Genomic DNA, 16774 nt, shown 5'->3' with positions numbered 1-16774 from the left:
CGGGCACAGCCCGGGCGGGGCGGCGGGCGGCGCTGTGCCCCCGCGGCCGGGGCATTGTCCGCCGCCGGAAATGGAGCCGCTGGTCACTCGCCCTTTGTCCCCGCCCGGCCCGGGGGGCGACGGGCCCCCGACCCCGCCCCGGCACCGCTCCCCGCCGCCGCTGCCGCCGGGACGGGACGGGGGTCGCACGGTCCCGGGGCGCGCTCCCCACTGCGGGACGCGGGACGGGGCCGGGGCCGCGGGAAGACCCCGGTGCCCCGGAAAGCCGCCCCCTCCTCGCTGCCCGTTCCCCCGTCCCACAGGGTCGCGGCTCGCAGGTGGCGCCGCTCGTGGGGAGGGGACGCGGAGAAAAGACGTGGAAGCTCCCCCCGATGTCCGGGGGTCCCACCTCCAGCTCCCCCCTCGCCGGGTGTCACCTCTTCCCTTGACAGGTGGCCTCGCCCCTAAGTGCCCTAAGTGTGGGGGGGGGGGTCAACGCACACAACCCCCCCTCCGCAAATCCCTCCCGGAATGTGTCGCTATTACCGGGGGGGTTAATTAGGATCACGTGGGGACGGGATGGCGGAGCAGGGCCCGGCGCCCCCCGGCCCCGCGGGTGGGTCCTTGGGGGGGGGGGCGGGGGCTGCTATTGTCTGCGAGAATTTGGGAGCCTTTGAAAAAACCCTCCCGCTCCCTCCCACCCCTATTGTTGGAGTGAAGATGGAGTCAAACCTCTCCCGGCTCCCTCCCGGCGGGGTCTAAGCTGGGTTTTTTTGTTGGTTGTTTTTTTTTTTCTCCTTTTTTTTTTTCTTTTTTTTTTTTTTTTCCTTTTTTTTTTTTGGCTGGCCTGATACCCTCAAAGCTGGCCGAGGAGGAGGAGGGAGGAGGCGGTAACAGCCACAACTCGGAATTTGCAAGCGAGTGTCGGGATGGGGTCTGTTTCCAACCAGCAGTTTGCAGGTTAAGTTATATTATTGTCGCAGCCCGCCTCGGCTCCGCGATTATTAATAACGACGGCAGAGCCCGGCTGGGGGGCGCAGGGACCCCCCCGACCCCGGCCCACCCAGTCCCGCTGCTCCCCGGTGGCGTGGCCGGGCCCGCCGGGCCCCTCTGCCCCGCGCAGCGCTGGGGGGCTCGCAGGGGGGGATTTATGGGGTTTTTTCATCCCCCCTCCAGCCCCAGGATGACCCCAGAAGTTTGGGGCCGGTGGCGGCTGCTGGGGGTGTTTGGGAGCGGGGGTGGGACGGTGCAAGGGGGGGATGCTGACGGCAAGGGAGAATCTCTCCAGCATGGCTTGCTGGGGGCAGGGGGGTTTCGGGTTGGTGTTTTGGGGGAGTTTTCCCCCTTTTTTTTTTTAATTTTTGGTTAAATATTTTCATTTTAGAAAAATAATTTGGCTATTTTTTCGTTGCTCGTTTGGTCTTTTTGTGCTTGCGATCGATTTTTAAATTTTTTTTCTTTTTTTTTTCTTTTTCCTTTTTTCCCCCGTTTTTAACGTTCTTGAAGGAGAAACGGATTTAGAGCTCCCACTCCACACTCTGCCTGGGTCGTGCTGGCAGGAGCTGCCCTCGTTTCCTGGGGTGATCCCCATGCACACGTGGAGACAGAGCTCATCTCTCTGATGGTTTTTTTGGGGGGTTGGGGATTTTTTTCTTTCTTTTTTTTTTTTTTTTGGGCATTTCCCAGGCTGAGCACCCCGAGCAGGATTTGAGGTTCCTGTGCGGGCTGCCCGGCTGGGTGCGGGGCTGCTGGTTCGGGGGGCACCCGCGGCTCCCCCAGCCCCGCGGCTCAGCCGCTCCGTGGGTCTCTCGCCAGGTGCGAAGCCGGGCGAGGAGCCGGCAGGAGACTCGCCCAAGGCCGAGAACGAGTCCCAGCCCCTGCACGGCTCCGGCATCTGTAAATGGTTCAACGTCCGCATGGGCTTCGGCTTCCTCTCCATGACCGCCAAGGGCGGCGCGACCCTGGACTCCCCCGTGGATGTCTTCGTGCACCAGGTACGGGCCGGACCCGCGCGGGGTCCTGCGGAGGGGAGGGGTGCACCCTCCGGAGGATGGAGGTGGGGTGGGGACCCCCCTGCCGTGGCGACCCCCGCCCCAGCCCGGGCTCCGGCCGGGGTCCCCGGGCGGGTGGAAGGGCCGGCACCGCCGCAGCCGGGGCTCCTCTCCGGGGACCGGCCCTGTAAGCTGATCCCCAGCGATTTCATTTTCGCGTCGTTGTTCCCTGAGGAGCCCCTCGGGGCCGGAGCAGGGGGAGCAGGTGCCCGCGGGGCCGGGGGAGATGCGCCGCAGCGGGGACGCCGCTCACCCTCGGAGGGATCCGGGGAACGGGCGGGGTGACCCCGGGAGCTGCTCCCGGGAGCCCCGAGCCTGGCTGGGATGTGGGACCGGGAGTTCTCCCGCTGGAGCCCGTCCCGGGACTGGGCATCGCTGCCCGCGCCCTTTGTCCCAGTCGGGGGTGGCACAAAGGCGTCGGGTTTTTGTCCCTACGGATCCCGTGTGACAGTGACAGTCCCGTGTCCGGATTTAACCTTGCTGAGCGTGAAGCCCCACGCGTGTCGGGGACCCAGCACCGTGGGAAGTCGTGGATTAGGGGCTGAAGTTCCTTGAACGCCCCGGATCTGCCGGGAGATCCCCCGGGGGAAGGGGTGCCCAAAACGGGGAGGGGACGCGGGGCTCAGCGCCGGCTCGAGTGAGTGGTGCCCTCACCTCGGGACAGCGGCTGCTGTGGGGCTGGGGGGCAGAGTGAGCACGAACCAAGGGGACACGGGTGTCTTTGGAGCAAACACGGGGCATTTGTGCGGGTGATTGAGAGCAGCACCACGGTGCCGGCTCTGGCGAGTCCCTGGACCAGCCGCCTTCAGTGGCTGCTGCTCCTCACAGGCCCAAAGCCCCACAAAGTGGATCCATCCTGTGGGCTGGGGGTGCAGGACTGAGCCCCTGGGCTCCTGGGGGTCTCTCACTTCCCCCACGAGTGGAGGCTCCGGGCAGGACTGGCAAGCCAGTGATGGCCAGAAGAGATGCAAATCCCTTCTCCCTTGGCTGTGGCATGGGCAAAGCGCCTTGGTGGGAGCCAGTCTCCGAGGCACAGCTGGGTTTGGAGTCAAGGGCTCCAAATCAGCCAGGGGAAATCAGCTCCTGGTGTTCTCCAGAGAGCAAATGGGCCTTTGCATCTCAATGTAGCACAGCGGGACCCAGCGCTCCTGGGGAGAACCTCCCGCCCTTCTCCTGCGGTTTATTGCCCCCAGACAGTCTGGTTTCCTGATTGCTCCGGCTCACATTCCGGCAGGGGAAGAAAATTAGCTGGGGTGTCTCTGTCGGGAGCATCCCACCGCCCAGAGAGACCTGCAGCCTCCCGGTGTCCCTCAGTTTCTAAGGTTGTGGAACCGTGGGATCCCAGAGATTGCAGCCTTGGGGAAATACGGGGAACTCCGGGGAAAAGCAGCTTATTTTGGATGGCAGAGAGGCCGGGGGTGTGGGGATTCCCCCGCTGCAGCAAAGGGCTTTGCACCACCAGAAGCTTTGGGCTGATGGAGAATTCTTCTCCTCCAGGTCGTGTTTCGCCTCCTGCTCTGGTCACTGGTGGCACAAAGTCTCTGCTCTCCTGCAGGAACAGCTGGAGGTGCTCCCACTGTCTCTCCCACCACAAAGCATCCTGGCAGTGGCCTCTCCTTGGGGAGGGATCAACTCATGCTCCCACCGCGGCCTGGCTGCTTTTGGGTGGCTTGCAGGGAATCGGGTCCTTGTCCCGATCCCGGCATCCCAGCGCTTCCCAAGAGCCCGTGTCGGCTCCGCTCCCAGGGAGGGAGTCAGGGCTGCGAGGGCAAAAGCCACCAAAAGCTGGAACGGAACAACGCTCAGGGCTCGGTGTGCCCAGCGCCCCAAACCAGCTTTGGGGCTTAACACTCCAGAGCCCCTCAAACCCCGCTCCTTCCCCTCTTCATTTACATATGTGAATGATGACCCACAGGAAGTAATTGTGGGAGAAAGAAGGGAATTGGCCTCTTTAGATCTATTAAATCACTTTATTACAGGAACCAGGTCTGAATGGCCCCTCTCTGCAGGGAGCGCGTCTCCATCTCCCTCTGCCTTTATCTGATCACAAAGAGATTAAAATCTCGGCAGGACAGGAGACTAACAGGGCTCCTTGGGGCTGCCTTTCCCTCGCATTGTGAGCCAAAAATGAAGCATTTGGGTTCAAATGCCTCCCCCGGACGCTGGAGATGGATTCATTTGGGGGCTGTGAGGAGACAGGAGGGATGAAGCAGAGGGGAGCAGAGCAGATCGTCCCGGGGAGGCGAAGGGCTGAACAGCTCCTCCGAGGAACCGGGGATCTTGAGGTGGCAGAAATTGGGCTGGTCATGGTGAAGAACCCGAAGGTGCAGTGGTCCCTTCGGGATGTGGCTCCTGGGCTCTGAGCATCACTTATGGGGGTGTGGAACTGCCTGGGAAGGCAACATGGGAAGAGGGAAAGGAGAAAATCAAGGCTGGGTGCCTCTGGTTGGAGCTGGAGGAGCAGCGCTGACCAGCAGGGCTGGGATTTGGGGTTGGGGTGTGGCTGAGAGCGGAGGGGAAGAGGATGTCCAGTGCCTGGAAATCGTTACTCTCCACAGCTTGGCTCCGCATTTCCAAGCGTTTCTCCAAGCCAGCAGGTCCAAATCCTTGATAAATGCAGTTAGTTGGGGTGTTTTGTTCCTTCTCATGATTTTAGCACAAAAATCTGCTGGGCACCGTGGCTACCATGGCTGCTGTGGCCACAATGTTTGACCACTGACGTCTCGCTGACTCGGTCCTGCACGTCCTTGCGGGGACACAGAGCTGTGGCCGTGATTTGCCCTGCTGGGGCTGGGATGTGGCACTCCGGCCTTCCTCAGTGCCCAGGGCATGGCGGGGCTTGTTGGGCACATCCCAGCACGGCATGGAGGGGCTCCTGTCCCCTGAGATCCCCTGGGTGTGGCCGTCCCGGGAGCCGCGGGGGGGTCGGAGCTGGCAGAGCAGCTCCATCCCCACTCGGCCAGGATGGGATGGGATGGGATGGGATGGGATGGGATGGGATGGGATGGGATGGGATGGGATGGGATGGGATGGGATGGGATGATGGGATAAGGGGGGTGGAAGTGGCCGTTTGATTTTGGCTGAGCCGACCTGGGCTGTCACCCACCTGTGCCACCCCGTGCACGCTGTCAGGGTAATAAAAATAATCATTCACGTGAGCATGACGTGAGGTCTTGAGGAAAAAAAAAAAAACAAAAAAAAGTCGTGTTTGGAGGCAGCTCCATCCCTGAGTGTGCAGGAACGGCGCAAGGGAGAGTTTCTCTGCCAGGGAGCAGGATCCTGCTTCCTTCCCCCTGGGCTGGAGTGCAGGGCAGGATCCGAGCCGGGGTTTGGGTTGTGCAGAGCTGGGGTGCAGCGAGGGGAAGGGGAATCCTCTCGGAGCAGCTGTTTGGGTCACCGGGTTGAAGCCGTGACGCTCCTAGAGGCACACGTGTGATATTTGGCTTTTCCTGCTCCCCCGTGGGCAGCGCTGCCGTGTTTGCTCTGCGGGACCGGGGTCACCCCAGCGCTGGGCGGGCACCGGCAGCGCCGGAGCTGCGCATCCCTGGGGAAGAGATCGTGGAATCACACACTCGTTTGGGTTGGAAGGGACCTTTAAAGGTCATTTAGTCCAACCCTCCTCCAGCGAGCGAGCGGGGAACCCGCGCAGAGAACCCCTGGGGTAGAAATGCTCCTTGGAATCTCTGGGCATTTTTTGTTTGGTTGGTTTGGTGGGGTTTTTTTGTTGTTGGGTTTTTTTCCTTTTCTTTTATTTTCTTTTTGTTTGTTTGTTTTGTTTTAATTTGGTTCTTTTTTGTTGTTTTTCTTTTCTTTTGGGGGGGTTGGTTTGCTTTTTTTTTTTTGGAGGGGTTGTTGTCGTTGGGGTTTTGGGGGTTTTTTTGTGGGGGGAGAGGAGTAGTAGTAATTTCTTCGGTTTTGTTTATTTTGTGGGGTTTTTTTTTTAGTTGGTGTTTTTTGGGTTTGTTTTTGGTTTTTTGTTTTTCGGTTTTTTTAAAATAACCGCTGGAATGAAATTGTATTGCGCCGCTTGTGCGCCGCGTCCCGATGGGAAATACTGAAAGAGAGCGGCTTTATTCCACCCCTGAAACTCCCTCAAGACGCTCACACTCACACACACACACAAAAAAAAAGCCTCCTGTCTCTGTCTAAAGATTAACTGATGGCCGCAGGCACATCCCTTCCCCCAGCTCCCCCTCCCTGCCCCAGGGAGAGAAAACACCCTGGAATGGTCTCCGAGATAATATGGCCCAAATGAATGGGATTGCTCCCGGGATGGAGCTGGGAGGGCTGGGATGGAGCCGCTGCCTTGGCGAGCCCCTGTCCCCGCCGCCCCCACTTCCAGCTCCGACCTTTCCTTTCCCCCATTCCCTTACACCTCAGAATAACCGGGATGGAGCTGAAATCGTTGTCGGATGACGCGAGGCTGCTCCGGGCCGTGCTCCTGCTTTAAGACGGGAGCACAAAATTAAGACTCAGCCACTGATCCCAATTAGCTGCCCCTGGGAAGTGCAGGAGGGTTTCGGTGGGGAAAAAATACAACCAAAGCTAAAAGGATTTAAGACAGGAAACTGATGGATTAAACCCTGTGGTAGATGCCTTTTTCTTCCCCCCACGGAACTGGTATCTAGAGTTTAATTTTACTGACTTGTGTTGGAAAAAGAAGAGCAAACATAGTTATTTTGGCAGGGAAGTGCCTTTATTTTGATTTTAGATGGAATTCCTTAGGGATATTGCACCAGATGATGGTGAGGGAGCCAGTGGAAAGCCTTGGTGATGTTTTGTTAAATCCTCTGCCCTCCCCCCGAGGGCTCCAAAGGCATCGCCCTCCTTATCTCTGCGGCAGCCCCCCGGGGCTGAGGCAGGACCCCCTTTCCTAAGCACATCCCCCCGTTTGTGCGGGGTCAGAGCTGCAGGAAGGGACCGAGGGGGAGGAATTCCTGCTCCAAGCCCTTCACTCCTGAGCCAAAACCCAGCAGAGATACTGGAGCTTCTGGCACCGGGAAAAGATTTGCTGTGTGATTTGGGGACAGGGAAGGGCTTTGCCCCTGGGGACAGGGACAGATCCAGGCTCGGGCTGTGAAGGCAACGGGACATTTCCCTGCTGTCACTGCCTTGGGTCGGTGCTGGCAGAGCCCAGCCCTGCCGAAATCTCCTTCAGGGGCTGTTTGCCATTGAGCAGTGCCCAGCTGAGGGGAGAAGTGCTCTGCCAGGGCTGGGCTGAGGCCGCTGCACCCCGCGGGATTGTGGTGGCATCATCCAGGGGTGACAGGAGGATCTGTGCCTTGAGAACTGGGCAAGTGTCAGCCCCTGCAGCTGCTGACACCGGGGCTGTGCCAGACCTGAGCCCCTGGGGCCCAGGCTGCTTCCCCTGGGATGGGTCCATGGTGGGGTGAAGGTGGCCGGGACACGGGGGGCCCTGGGGGCTGCCCTGCACCCCCACCCGGGGCAGCTGATGCCTTGAAACCGTCAGAACAAGGGGGGACAGCGACTCTGGGGACAGGGAGGTGCAGAGGGTGGTGGCTGGGGCACCGCTGTGGGTGCCAGCTGAGCCAGAGGTCACCAAGGGCAGGGTACCCCAGTGATGGGGGGGCATGGCCCCACCGGGGCTCAGTAATCCCTGGGCTGTTCTTCCTGACCCTCCTCTGCAGAGTGAGGGAAACTGAGGCACCAGCAGTGCCTGCAGTGGGGCTGGGCCGCCCAAAGCTGCCCCTGGCACGGCTTGGCACTGTCAGCGCTGTTCCTGCAGTCGGTCTCATCCCAGCATCCCGGCCCGGCTCGTTTTCAGTTTAAAGGGCTCTGGAGAGCCGAGGTGCAGCGGCTGCTCCGCCCCAGGCCCCGCTGGACACAAAGATGGTTTGATTGAGTGGCCGGGGCTGGCTGGGAATAAACGTCCCCTTGTGTCGCGCTGGGGAGGCCGCGGGGACAATGGTGACCCCGGGGCCAGCCGAGCCCCTCCGGAGCCCGGCGGGGTGGGGCTGAGCCGGAGCCCGGCAGTTTCGGGGGGCAGCGGTGGGGTTTGGGGCACCCCCGGTGTCATCCCTTCAGCATGGGAAACGGGACTAAATGTGGGATCAGTGAGGAGGGGTTTGCTGGGTGGGAGAAAGAGGAGGGATGAAGGCACCCCGTGTGCGGGGGTGGCAGGACACCCAGTGCCGGGGGGGTGGGCAGCGCTCACGTGCTGCGTCTTTGTCCGCCGTAAATACCCGGGGATGCGGGAAGGGAGGGCAAGGGAGGGTGGAGAAGCGGAGAGGTGCCCGCTGCCGTGCCCGGGGGGGCCGCAGGGTGAAGCTGCGCCAGCTCTGCTTCTGTCACTGTCCCACCGGGTAACTCTGGGCTCTGATGACCACAAAGAAATCCTCGCGTCGGGCTAGGCTTCTTTTGGGGTGGCAATGCTCTGTGACCCCGAGCCCGGGGCCACCCTACAGCCCCCGTGCCAAAACCATCCCCCCTAGGACTGACCCCGCAGCTCCCCCAAGGGACCCAGAGCCCAAACCCCAGCGCCCAGAGGGCGAGCTGGGCACAGCGCTGATGTGTGGAGGGGCTGGAGGGGGTCAGAGGGCCCGCGGCCATGCCGGCCACCCTTCCTCCCCCCGCCGGGGCCTGGAACTCCTGGAATTTGGGCAGCGGGAGCGCGGCCGCCGCCGGCCCTTTGTTCTCGCTGGCCGGTGGCTCCCGGCCCTGGCCCTCCCCTGCGCTCCCCCTCATCCCCAGCATCCCCGGCTCGCTCCAATCCCCCCCTTCCTCTCTTTATTTTTTGGGGGGGGGTGTGGGTGTGTGGAGGCCTGGGAAGGCTCCGGCTTTGTGTGTGGTGTGGGACAGGGGCTCTGGGCCCCTTCCTTTCAGATGCAGGAGGTATGCAGCTAATTCAATGGGCTGCAGTTTGATTACCTATCTGATAACAGAGGAATGCCAGCAATGTGTGTGTTTTGGGAAGGGGGCAGGGGGGATGCGCAGGGACCACCAGCCACTCTGCAGCTCACATCAAAAGGCTGCGGCGGGGGTGGGGGGGGAAGAGCTGGGGCGCCCCAGCCTCTGTCCCCCCCCCCTTCCCTGGGGAGAGGGCGTTTCCTTTGGCCTTTTGGCGGAGGGGGCTGGGGGGGCGGTTGTCATCCTCACCCGCTCCTGGAAAATAAATCGCTTCCCTGTCATGTTGTGGCAGCTTCTGCCTCATCCCTCCTCTTCCTCGAAGCGGGGGTGACGGATGGACGGGGCCGGACTCTGGCGGTGGGGCGGTGGTGCCCAAGGTGTGGCCGAGTTGGGGGAGCCCAGCCCGTGCGCTGGGGTCCCCCCGGCACGGCTCAGCTTTATCCCGAAGCTCAGGGCTGAGCGCCTGGGAGTTTTCATCCCCGCAGTGTAAACACAGCTGGGCCAGCTGGGGCTGTAAACGCCCCGAGAGGAGCCACGGGAGGTGGTTGGCCTCATCCCCCGGCTTCCAGGGCTGCCTCCTGTGCCAGGGGGTGATGCTCAGCTCCTCCTTTACCCCCAAAACCCCAGGGATGCCCTGGGAATGGGGTAAATCCCCCATCTGGGGTAGCTCCCATTGCCCACATCCCCTGACAGGGCAGGGTGGGTGGCTGACCCCAGGAGCTGAGGCACCTCTGGGACGTGCTGGTGCTTTGGGCACAGAGCTCCTGCGTGGGGGATTCTCGGCACAGGGGCAGCTGTGTTGGTGGTGGGGAGCAGTGTTTGGTCACCGTGGGGGTTTGCCAGGGGCAGGCACTGCTGGAGCTGCCCTGGGTGGGCAGAGGTGGCTGTGAGACTCTGCCATGTCTTTGTTGTCATTTGGGACCTCAGAGTGTAGGGTTTGGCTCTCCCTTTAGGCAGCAGCAGCGGGTCGGAGAGCAAAGGAGGATCCTGTGGGGCCACTCCGGGTCCCATTCCAGCAGTCAAGGGGATCCGGGGCAGGGGGTGACCTGGCCCAGCATATGGGGTCTATCCCACCCTGAGCTGGACCCCAGGCACAGAAAGGGAGGGGAAAAGTGGCAGAAAAAGGCGTCCCAAGGGTTGTTCCTCGAGCTCTGCTGTGTTCCCACTTCTCCCGTGCCCACTGACGCATGGACATCCCTCAAGACACTGCCAAGGAAAATTCACTCCTATAACCCAACAACTCCATTTCTTCCCTCTCTGCTGTACAATGGAGCGTTTCCTGGCTGCTCCCGGTGAGATTTGGAGCGGAGATGGGAGCAGCCCGTGCCCGCCTGTCCCGTCCAGCGCTCACACGGAGCCTGGGTGCGGGAAGAATGGGAGAGCACGGCCCACGTGACGGGAACTCTCCGGGCCATGAATGGGGGAGATGCTCCATTCATAAATGCAGGGTCGTGCTGCAGCCGCGCAGGCGTTGGGATTCCCCAGCCGGCAGGAGCTGCTCCTCCCTCTGCCAGCAAATTCCCCTTAATTCGTTGCTCGTGCTCGTTTTGGCTCCGCTAACAGAGCTGCGGGAATGCCGAGCTGGAATTGCCGCCCCCGGGCAGAGCAGGCAGCGATGCTCTCGGCACAGCGGGTTGAGAATTGCCAGCTGCCTCACCCAGCTCTGCTCCTTAGGGATTTGTTCTGCTAAAATGGACAGAGCCCCTGAAAGTGGAGTGGATTTTCCTGTCACCTCACAGCCCCATTCCCCAGACTGGGTTTTTCTTGGCTCCCCTTAGTTTGATTATGTGGTGATAACCGGTGTTCCTGGAAGGAATGGGAGAAGCTCCCAGCAGTGATAATCCTGTGCCAAATGGCTGCTTAATTAATTACTGCAGGCAGTTAAAGGGCTTGAGCTGAGCTCCACTGAGGGGCCCGGCAGTGCCAGCTTCCACCCTCCTGCCCTTGCCACGGAGCCTGCCACGAGCTGGGCTCGTATCATTGTGCAAAGCCTCGAAATTCTGTTGTATTAAAAAAACAAACAAACAAACAAACAAACAAACACCAAACAACCAAAGGACAGGCAGAGAGGGACATTTGCAGCTCTTGTGCCACAGGAGGGCTTTGTGCTGTGTCTGGAGAACAGCCCTGCTCCGTGCTGACCCCCATCCTCTCCCTGTGCCCCCCAGAGCAAGCTCCACATGGAGGGTTTCCGCAGCCTGAAGGAGGGAGAAGCTGTCGAGTTCACCTTCAAGAAATCATCCAAAGGTTTGGAGTCCATCCGGGTGACCGGCCCCGGGGGCGTCTTCTGCATCGGCAGCGAGAGGAGGCCCAAAGGGAAGAGCCTGCAGAAGCGCAGATCGAAAGGAGACCGGTAAGGGTTGGGCTGGAGCTGAGCCCTGCGGGCACCCCGAGGATGGGCACGGCTCCGGTGGGATGGGCAGAGAGCCTTGCTCCGCGAAAGCAGCTTCCTGCGGGGTTAATGAGTGGCAGATGCAGCTCGGTGGGGAAAGGGCAGGGAAGCAGCAGGGAAGGGGCAGAGGTCAGGGACACCCCGGGCAGAGCTCCCCTCGCTCAGGGAGCCGTGCTGGGCTGGGGGGATTTTCTCCAGGAGAAGCCTTTCCTTGTGGGAAGGAAATAGCTGGACGTCCTGACAGCGTCTCCCTCGGTGGGATGGGAACCCCGGGGCGAGTTTCTGGCCAGCCCTTCATGCCTCCTCTCCCATCCTCTCCATCCCCGCTGCCTGGGGGTGCCTCATCCTGGTTTTCCCAGTGGATGCTGTCCACCTCACTCAGCTGTTCTCATAAACAGGTTTTTACATTAATCAGAAAGGAATTGTGAAGGAAAAGGAAAGAGGAAAGGGCTGTGGCATTCCTATGTGGATGCAGGATTTAAAATGGACACAAGGCAGCTTCCTCTGCTCCGCTGTGAGGGCAGCACCCATGGGATGAGTGCTGGAAGGCACAGCCCTGTGAGAAGCCACCCTTGGGGGTGTCCCCACACGATGGCAGCTGGGGATGTCAGTTGTTCCTTTGCCTGTTCCTGGGGCAGTGTAACCCCGGGAGTGGGGTCTGGAGACACAGGAGCCGGATGGAGCCAGAGGGGTGGAACCTCAACATCCCAATTTTGTCCCCATTCTGTGGCTTCAGTGCAGTGGTTTGCTGCCATCTCCTGGGTACCAGCAGCACCAGTGAGCCCCAACTGGCCGTGCTGGAGCTGGGGCTCTGCAGCGACCAACCCTGGGGCCACCACCCACCCCAAAAGCCGAGCCTAGCTCTGGCTAAGAAGCCAGATGGGTCCCAGTCATGGCCACAACATCCTCTCACCTCATTTTATTTCTCCTCTCCTCACATAGGTGCTACAACTGTGGTGGGCTGGACCACCACGCCAAGGAGTGCAAGCTCCCTCCGCAGCCCAAGAAGTGCCACTTCTGCCAGAGCATCAGCCACATGGTCGCCAACTGCCCCGTGAAAGCACAGCAGTCCCCCAGCTCGCAGGGAAAGCCCGCCTACTTCCGAGAGGAGGAGGACATGCACAGCTCGGCCCTCCTCCCCGAAACCCGGGAATGATGGTGGGTGGCAGGGAGAGGGGGCTTCCACCGGGATGAGAAGGCTTTGGCAAGGCAAGGGACAGCCACGGGGCTCGGAGGGGAAGGACTGGGGAGGGGAGGTGGCGGTGGGGACCTGGTGTCCCTGCACAGACCTTTCTCCCATGCCCAGGCTGGGAAAAGCCCCGTTAGCATCAGGATGGCTTGTTCCAAAATGGGAAGGTGGAGCGCAACACACTTTTTCCCCGCTAAAAACCCCAAATTTGATTAATCTTTATTCTTTTCCTAAGTTAAGCCAGGCAGTTGTGTCTTGGGGAGGAGGAGCAGAGGGGCAACATCCCAGGGAGGAGCTCATGGCTCCTTGTTCTCCTGAGCTTCAAGCAGGCTCTGGCACAGCCTGGATGAGCTGCAGGGAACCCGTTCCTGTGCCTGCCCCGGGAGGGAGGCTGAGGGAAAGGCTGCCTATGGAGCACCAGGGAGATGCCCGTGGGCTGGTCCCGCGGCTCCCTCTGCTCCTCATGACTTCTCACTTTCAGGGAGGTGTGAGGGTTTGTGGTTTTTCCATGGCTGCTCCACCACTAACAGTAGCTGAGCTGGATTTGGGTTCATTCTGGGAGGAAATGGATCATCTCTTGGGGCTGCACTAACACCACCTGTTTGTGGTGCTGTGAGCTGCAGCTTGGGAGAGAGCAAGTCAAAGGAAAAACCACTTTTTTTTCCCCCCTAATCCTCCCCAAGTGCCAGCCCAGAGAGCACAAGGTGTTTAATGCAGCCAGCTCCTCCCCTCTCAGGCTTCTCGCAGCCTCCAGAACTTGGAGCTGGGGAAACCCCTCTGCTCCTCCTGCCTATCCCACTCTGCAGAACCCGCTGGCTCTGGGGCTCAGCCTCCCCAGAGACAGGGGACGAGGCTGTCCTGGGTTAGTGGCTGCTGTCTCCCCTCCCCACAGCCCTTTCCAAGTCTTGCCTTTATTTATTGGCCCCTTCTCCCGGGGAGTCCCCGGGCCGTGCCGAAGCCAAGGCCAAGTGAAAGCTGCACTAGGACGTGCGTGAATGACGTATCTTTGGGTTTGTTTGTCGTCTTTGTTTTGGGTTTGTTGTTCTTTTTTTTTTTTTTTTTTTTAATATAAATATTCTGGTTTTCTATTTTTGTATATTTTAATCTTTAAGAAAAGAAAAGAAAAAAAAAAAAAAAAGGGAGAGAAAGGACATAATTCCTGCAACTTATTCTCAGGTATTCGAGCAATCTCAGGGATAAAATACCTCTGTAGCCCAGTGCTGGACAGAGAGGAGGGTTTTTTCTAACAGCACAAAGAAATTATGAAGTTTGTACTGGAAGTGTAGATCTACCTCACTGGATGTTTGCTAGGTGGGCTGACGTGTTGTCGAGCTTTTCAAATGTGTTTATTGGTATGTTTGGGATTTGTTTTCTTTTTAACTGTATTTTAGTGGTCTCTCCCTTCCCCATGCACTGATGGAAACATTTGGGTCTGTGGATTTTTGTGTGGGGATGGAGAAGCCAGGCAGTGCCACGAGCAGGGAACAGGTGCTAGAGCCTTTGCTGGCTCCCCAACTCCTGAATTTCTCCCAGCTTGGTGGCTTTTGAGGACTGTCCTCTGTTTCCCTCTCCCGTTTACTCTCGCACCTGATGGGAACACTGCAGTGCAGCCCTGAGTCCTCCCGCTGCCCAAGGGCTGGGATGTCACACAGGCTCCCAGCAGGCTGGTGCCGTGTGGCTGGGGCTCAGCATGAGGGTCCCAGCCCCATCCAGGGAGACAGAGGAAGAGCAGACACCGACCAGGGAGTGTTGGGAGACAGGGTTACCCTCAATCCCTGCCCTTCCTCACCCTCGAGCTCAGGGCTGGCTGTCCATGACCTCCTGGGACAAGGGGCCCGGTTCTAAGTCCAAGGGAGGTGCAACTGCTCCATCTTTTTCTCCTTCCTGGCTTCCCTCAAATGCTGACTCACCATGGCTGGGAGAAACTCTGGATCCCAGGTTTTGGGGTGTGAACACTCCTCTTGCAGCCCAGGGGGTGGCTGGAGTCTTCCCAGGGAGGGCGTCTGGCCATGGGCACATTTCCTGCTGGTTTTTAGTAGCAATAGGTTTAGATGTGGGGCAGGGCTGGATCAGACAGGAGCACTCACTCCATCCCCAGGGATGGGGGACTCTGGGGGGACTCGCTGAGGCTGCTGGAGCCCAGTGAACCCCAGCACGTGGGCATTGAGGGGGATAGAGAGCGGCTCCCAGCTGCTCCCTGCCCTGCTCCAGTAGTTCAGGGTGAGGTGGTGGTCTCTTCTTGGGCGAAGGGGGAAGGACTTTTAGATCTTGACTAGCAACGGGATCTGTACAAAACTGCTTCAGGAAAACAGCTTTAGTCTGATGGGATAAATGCAATAGAGCCTTGAGGGGTGGCTCTTGGCCTCCCCCCGGCACCTCGGCTGTGCCAGGGAAACTGCTGCCCCCCTCTATCCCTGTCTCTGCCCCCCTCATCCCTGTCTCTGCCCCCTCATCCCTGTCTCTGCCTCTCTATCCCTGTCTCTGCCTCTCTATCCCTGTCTCTGCCCCCCTCTATCCCTGTCTCTGCCCCCTCATCCCTGTCTCTGCCTCTCTATCCATGTCTCTGCCCCCCTCATCCCTGTATCTTCCCCCCTATCCCTGTCTCTGCCCCCCTCAATTCCTGTCTCTGCCCCCTCATCCCTTTCTGTCCTCAAGAATCGTGTAGGACCTTCCCCCCTGCCTGCTCCCACTTTAATGGTTTGGTGATTTCTCTGCCAGATGTCTAGTTGTGTGTAAATACCTCTGTAAATCTTTCCACTTTCTCTCAGTATTCTCCTTGATTATTGTTTACAAAAATAAGAGGAAAAAAATTTAAAAAGAAAGGAAAAAAAAAAAAAAAAAAAAGAAATATCCAAAGCATCTAATAGGTTATGGAGCAGGGAGATGGATCTGTTCTCCCACACAGAGCTGCCAGGTGGGAGCTCTGTAACCATCCCTATCCTGGGCTGAAGCAAATAGGGAATCACTCAGGTTTCCCCCCAGGGTGCTGGGATCTAAGAAAACAGGGATTTTTTATCTGTGGTGGGAAGCCACACTGGAGGAGATGGGATTGATTCGCATCTCCTTGTGTTGGCCATTGTGGTTCTTCCCTTATGGTGACAATAATTAACTAATTGCTGCATCATGGCCCACCCTGCCCACGGGCACTATGCATGAGGGGACAGTCGGGGAGGATGGGGCACGCTCAGGGTCCTGCTGTGACACGGGACTGTTTGAATGTATGAGAAATAAAACAAAGATGTCCCTCACAAGGGGGTGTCTGCCCTGGGGCGAAGGCCTCGAGTCCCAAAAATGTCCTGGAGGAGACGGAAGAATGTAATCCATGTTTACTGCTAGCTACCAAAGTGTTTGTGTCAAACCCGTGAAGTTTTATGGAGTGGGTGGGAGGGAGGGGATAACTGGGGTGGCTGTGTGGGGGGGGGGGCTCAGGGTGACCCCTGAGTGAGTTACTCACACTTCCCAAAGACATTTCCTGCTGGAGTCCCTGCAGCGAGATCCTCAACTCCTGCTGCTGCAGGTTTTCCCCTCTCTGTTCATTTTATTTTTGTTTTTGTACCAACTATGTAAAATGTGGGGGTTTTTTTCTTTTCTGGAAAAAAAAAATAATAAAGACCATGGGCAATGGCTGCTGGTGATGTTTGGTGTGTGCTTACTTTTGTTTTTCTCCCCTGGGGTTGAGGAGCCCCAGTGGGGGGGTACCAGGGCAGGGGGGTTGTTCTGGGAACCTGCAGTCCCCCAAAAGTGCTGCAGCCCTGTCACAGAAACAGAGACTGGATTGGGTGAAAGGGACATTAAAGCTCATCCAATAATCCCGCCCCCTGCCATGCCAGAGACACCTTCCACTGACCTGACTGCTCCAAACCCCGTCCAGCCTGGCCTTGGACACTGCCAGGGATCCAGGGGAAGCCACAGCTGCTCTGGGCACCCTGTGCCAGGGCCTCCAACCTTCACAAAGGGAGAATCTCTTGCCAATCGATTCCTGCCCTCTGTCCCTTTGAAGCCATTCCCTGTGTCCTGTCCCTCACCATCTCCCCGTGCCCTCACAGTGCCCCCTGCCATCTCCCCTCACAGTGTTCCCCTGCCATCTTCTCCTCCCCTCACAGTGTTCCCCCGCCATCTCCCCTCACAGTGCTCCCCTGCCATCTCCCCCTCCCCTCACAAAGCTCTCCCATCTCCCCCTCCCCTCAGTGCCCCCCCGCCATCTCCCCTCACAGAGCTCTGCCATCTCCCCCTCCCCTCAGTGCCCCCCACCCCGGGCCGCACGCGCGGCCCCGCCCCCTGCGCCGCCGCGCCCCC

At 59.2% G+C, this 16774-nt stretch overlaps 1 protein-coding gene and 1 long non-coding RNA gene across 2 annotated transcripts; one reads left to right on the top strand and one right to left on the bottom strand.

Annotated features, from left to right (window-relative positions):
• Window positions 1-851: 851 nt before the first annotated feature.
• LIN28A (lin-28 homolog A) lies at window positions 852-13506 on the top strand. The gene is made up of 4 exons (XM_040086282.1): window positions 852-939; window positions 1795-1973; window positions 11066-11250; window positions 12232-13506. The coding sequence occupies exons 1-4, from the start codon at window positions 909-911 to the stop codon at window positions 12443-12445; spliced, it is 609 nt and encodes a 202-aa protein (XP_039942216.1). The 5' UTR covers window positions 852-908; the 3' UTR covers window positions 12446-13506.
• LOC120763155 (uncharacterized) lies at window positions 10969-16480 on the bottom strand. The gene is made up of 4 exons (XR_005704028.2): window positions 16326-16480; window positions 15933-16067; window positions 14389-14503; window positions 10969-11221 (listed from the first exon to the last, which is right to left on the bottom strand). It is a non-coding gene; the product is annotated as an uncharacterized LOC120763155 (long non-coding RNA).
• Between the last annotated feature and the right edge of the window lie 294 nt (window positions 16481-16774).

Source organism: Hirundo rustica, chromosome 25, assembly GCF_015227805.2.
Source record: "Hirundo rustica isolate bHirRus1 chromosome 25, bHirRus1.pri.v3, whole genome shotgun sequence".
Classification (NCBI taxonomy): Eukaryota; Metazoa; Chordata; class Aves; order Passeriformes; family Hirundinidae; genus Hirundo; species Hirundo rustica.
The sequence above is the reverse complement of the archived record's forward strand: the minus strand, read 5'-3'. Positions and strand labels throughout refer to the sequence as shown.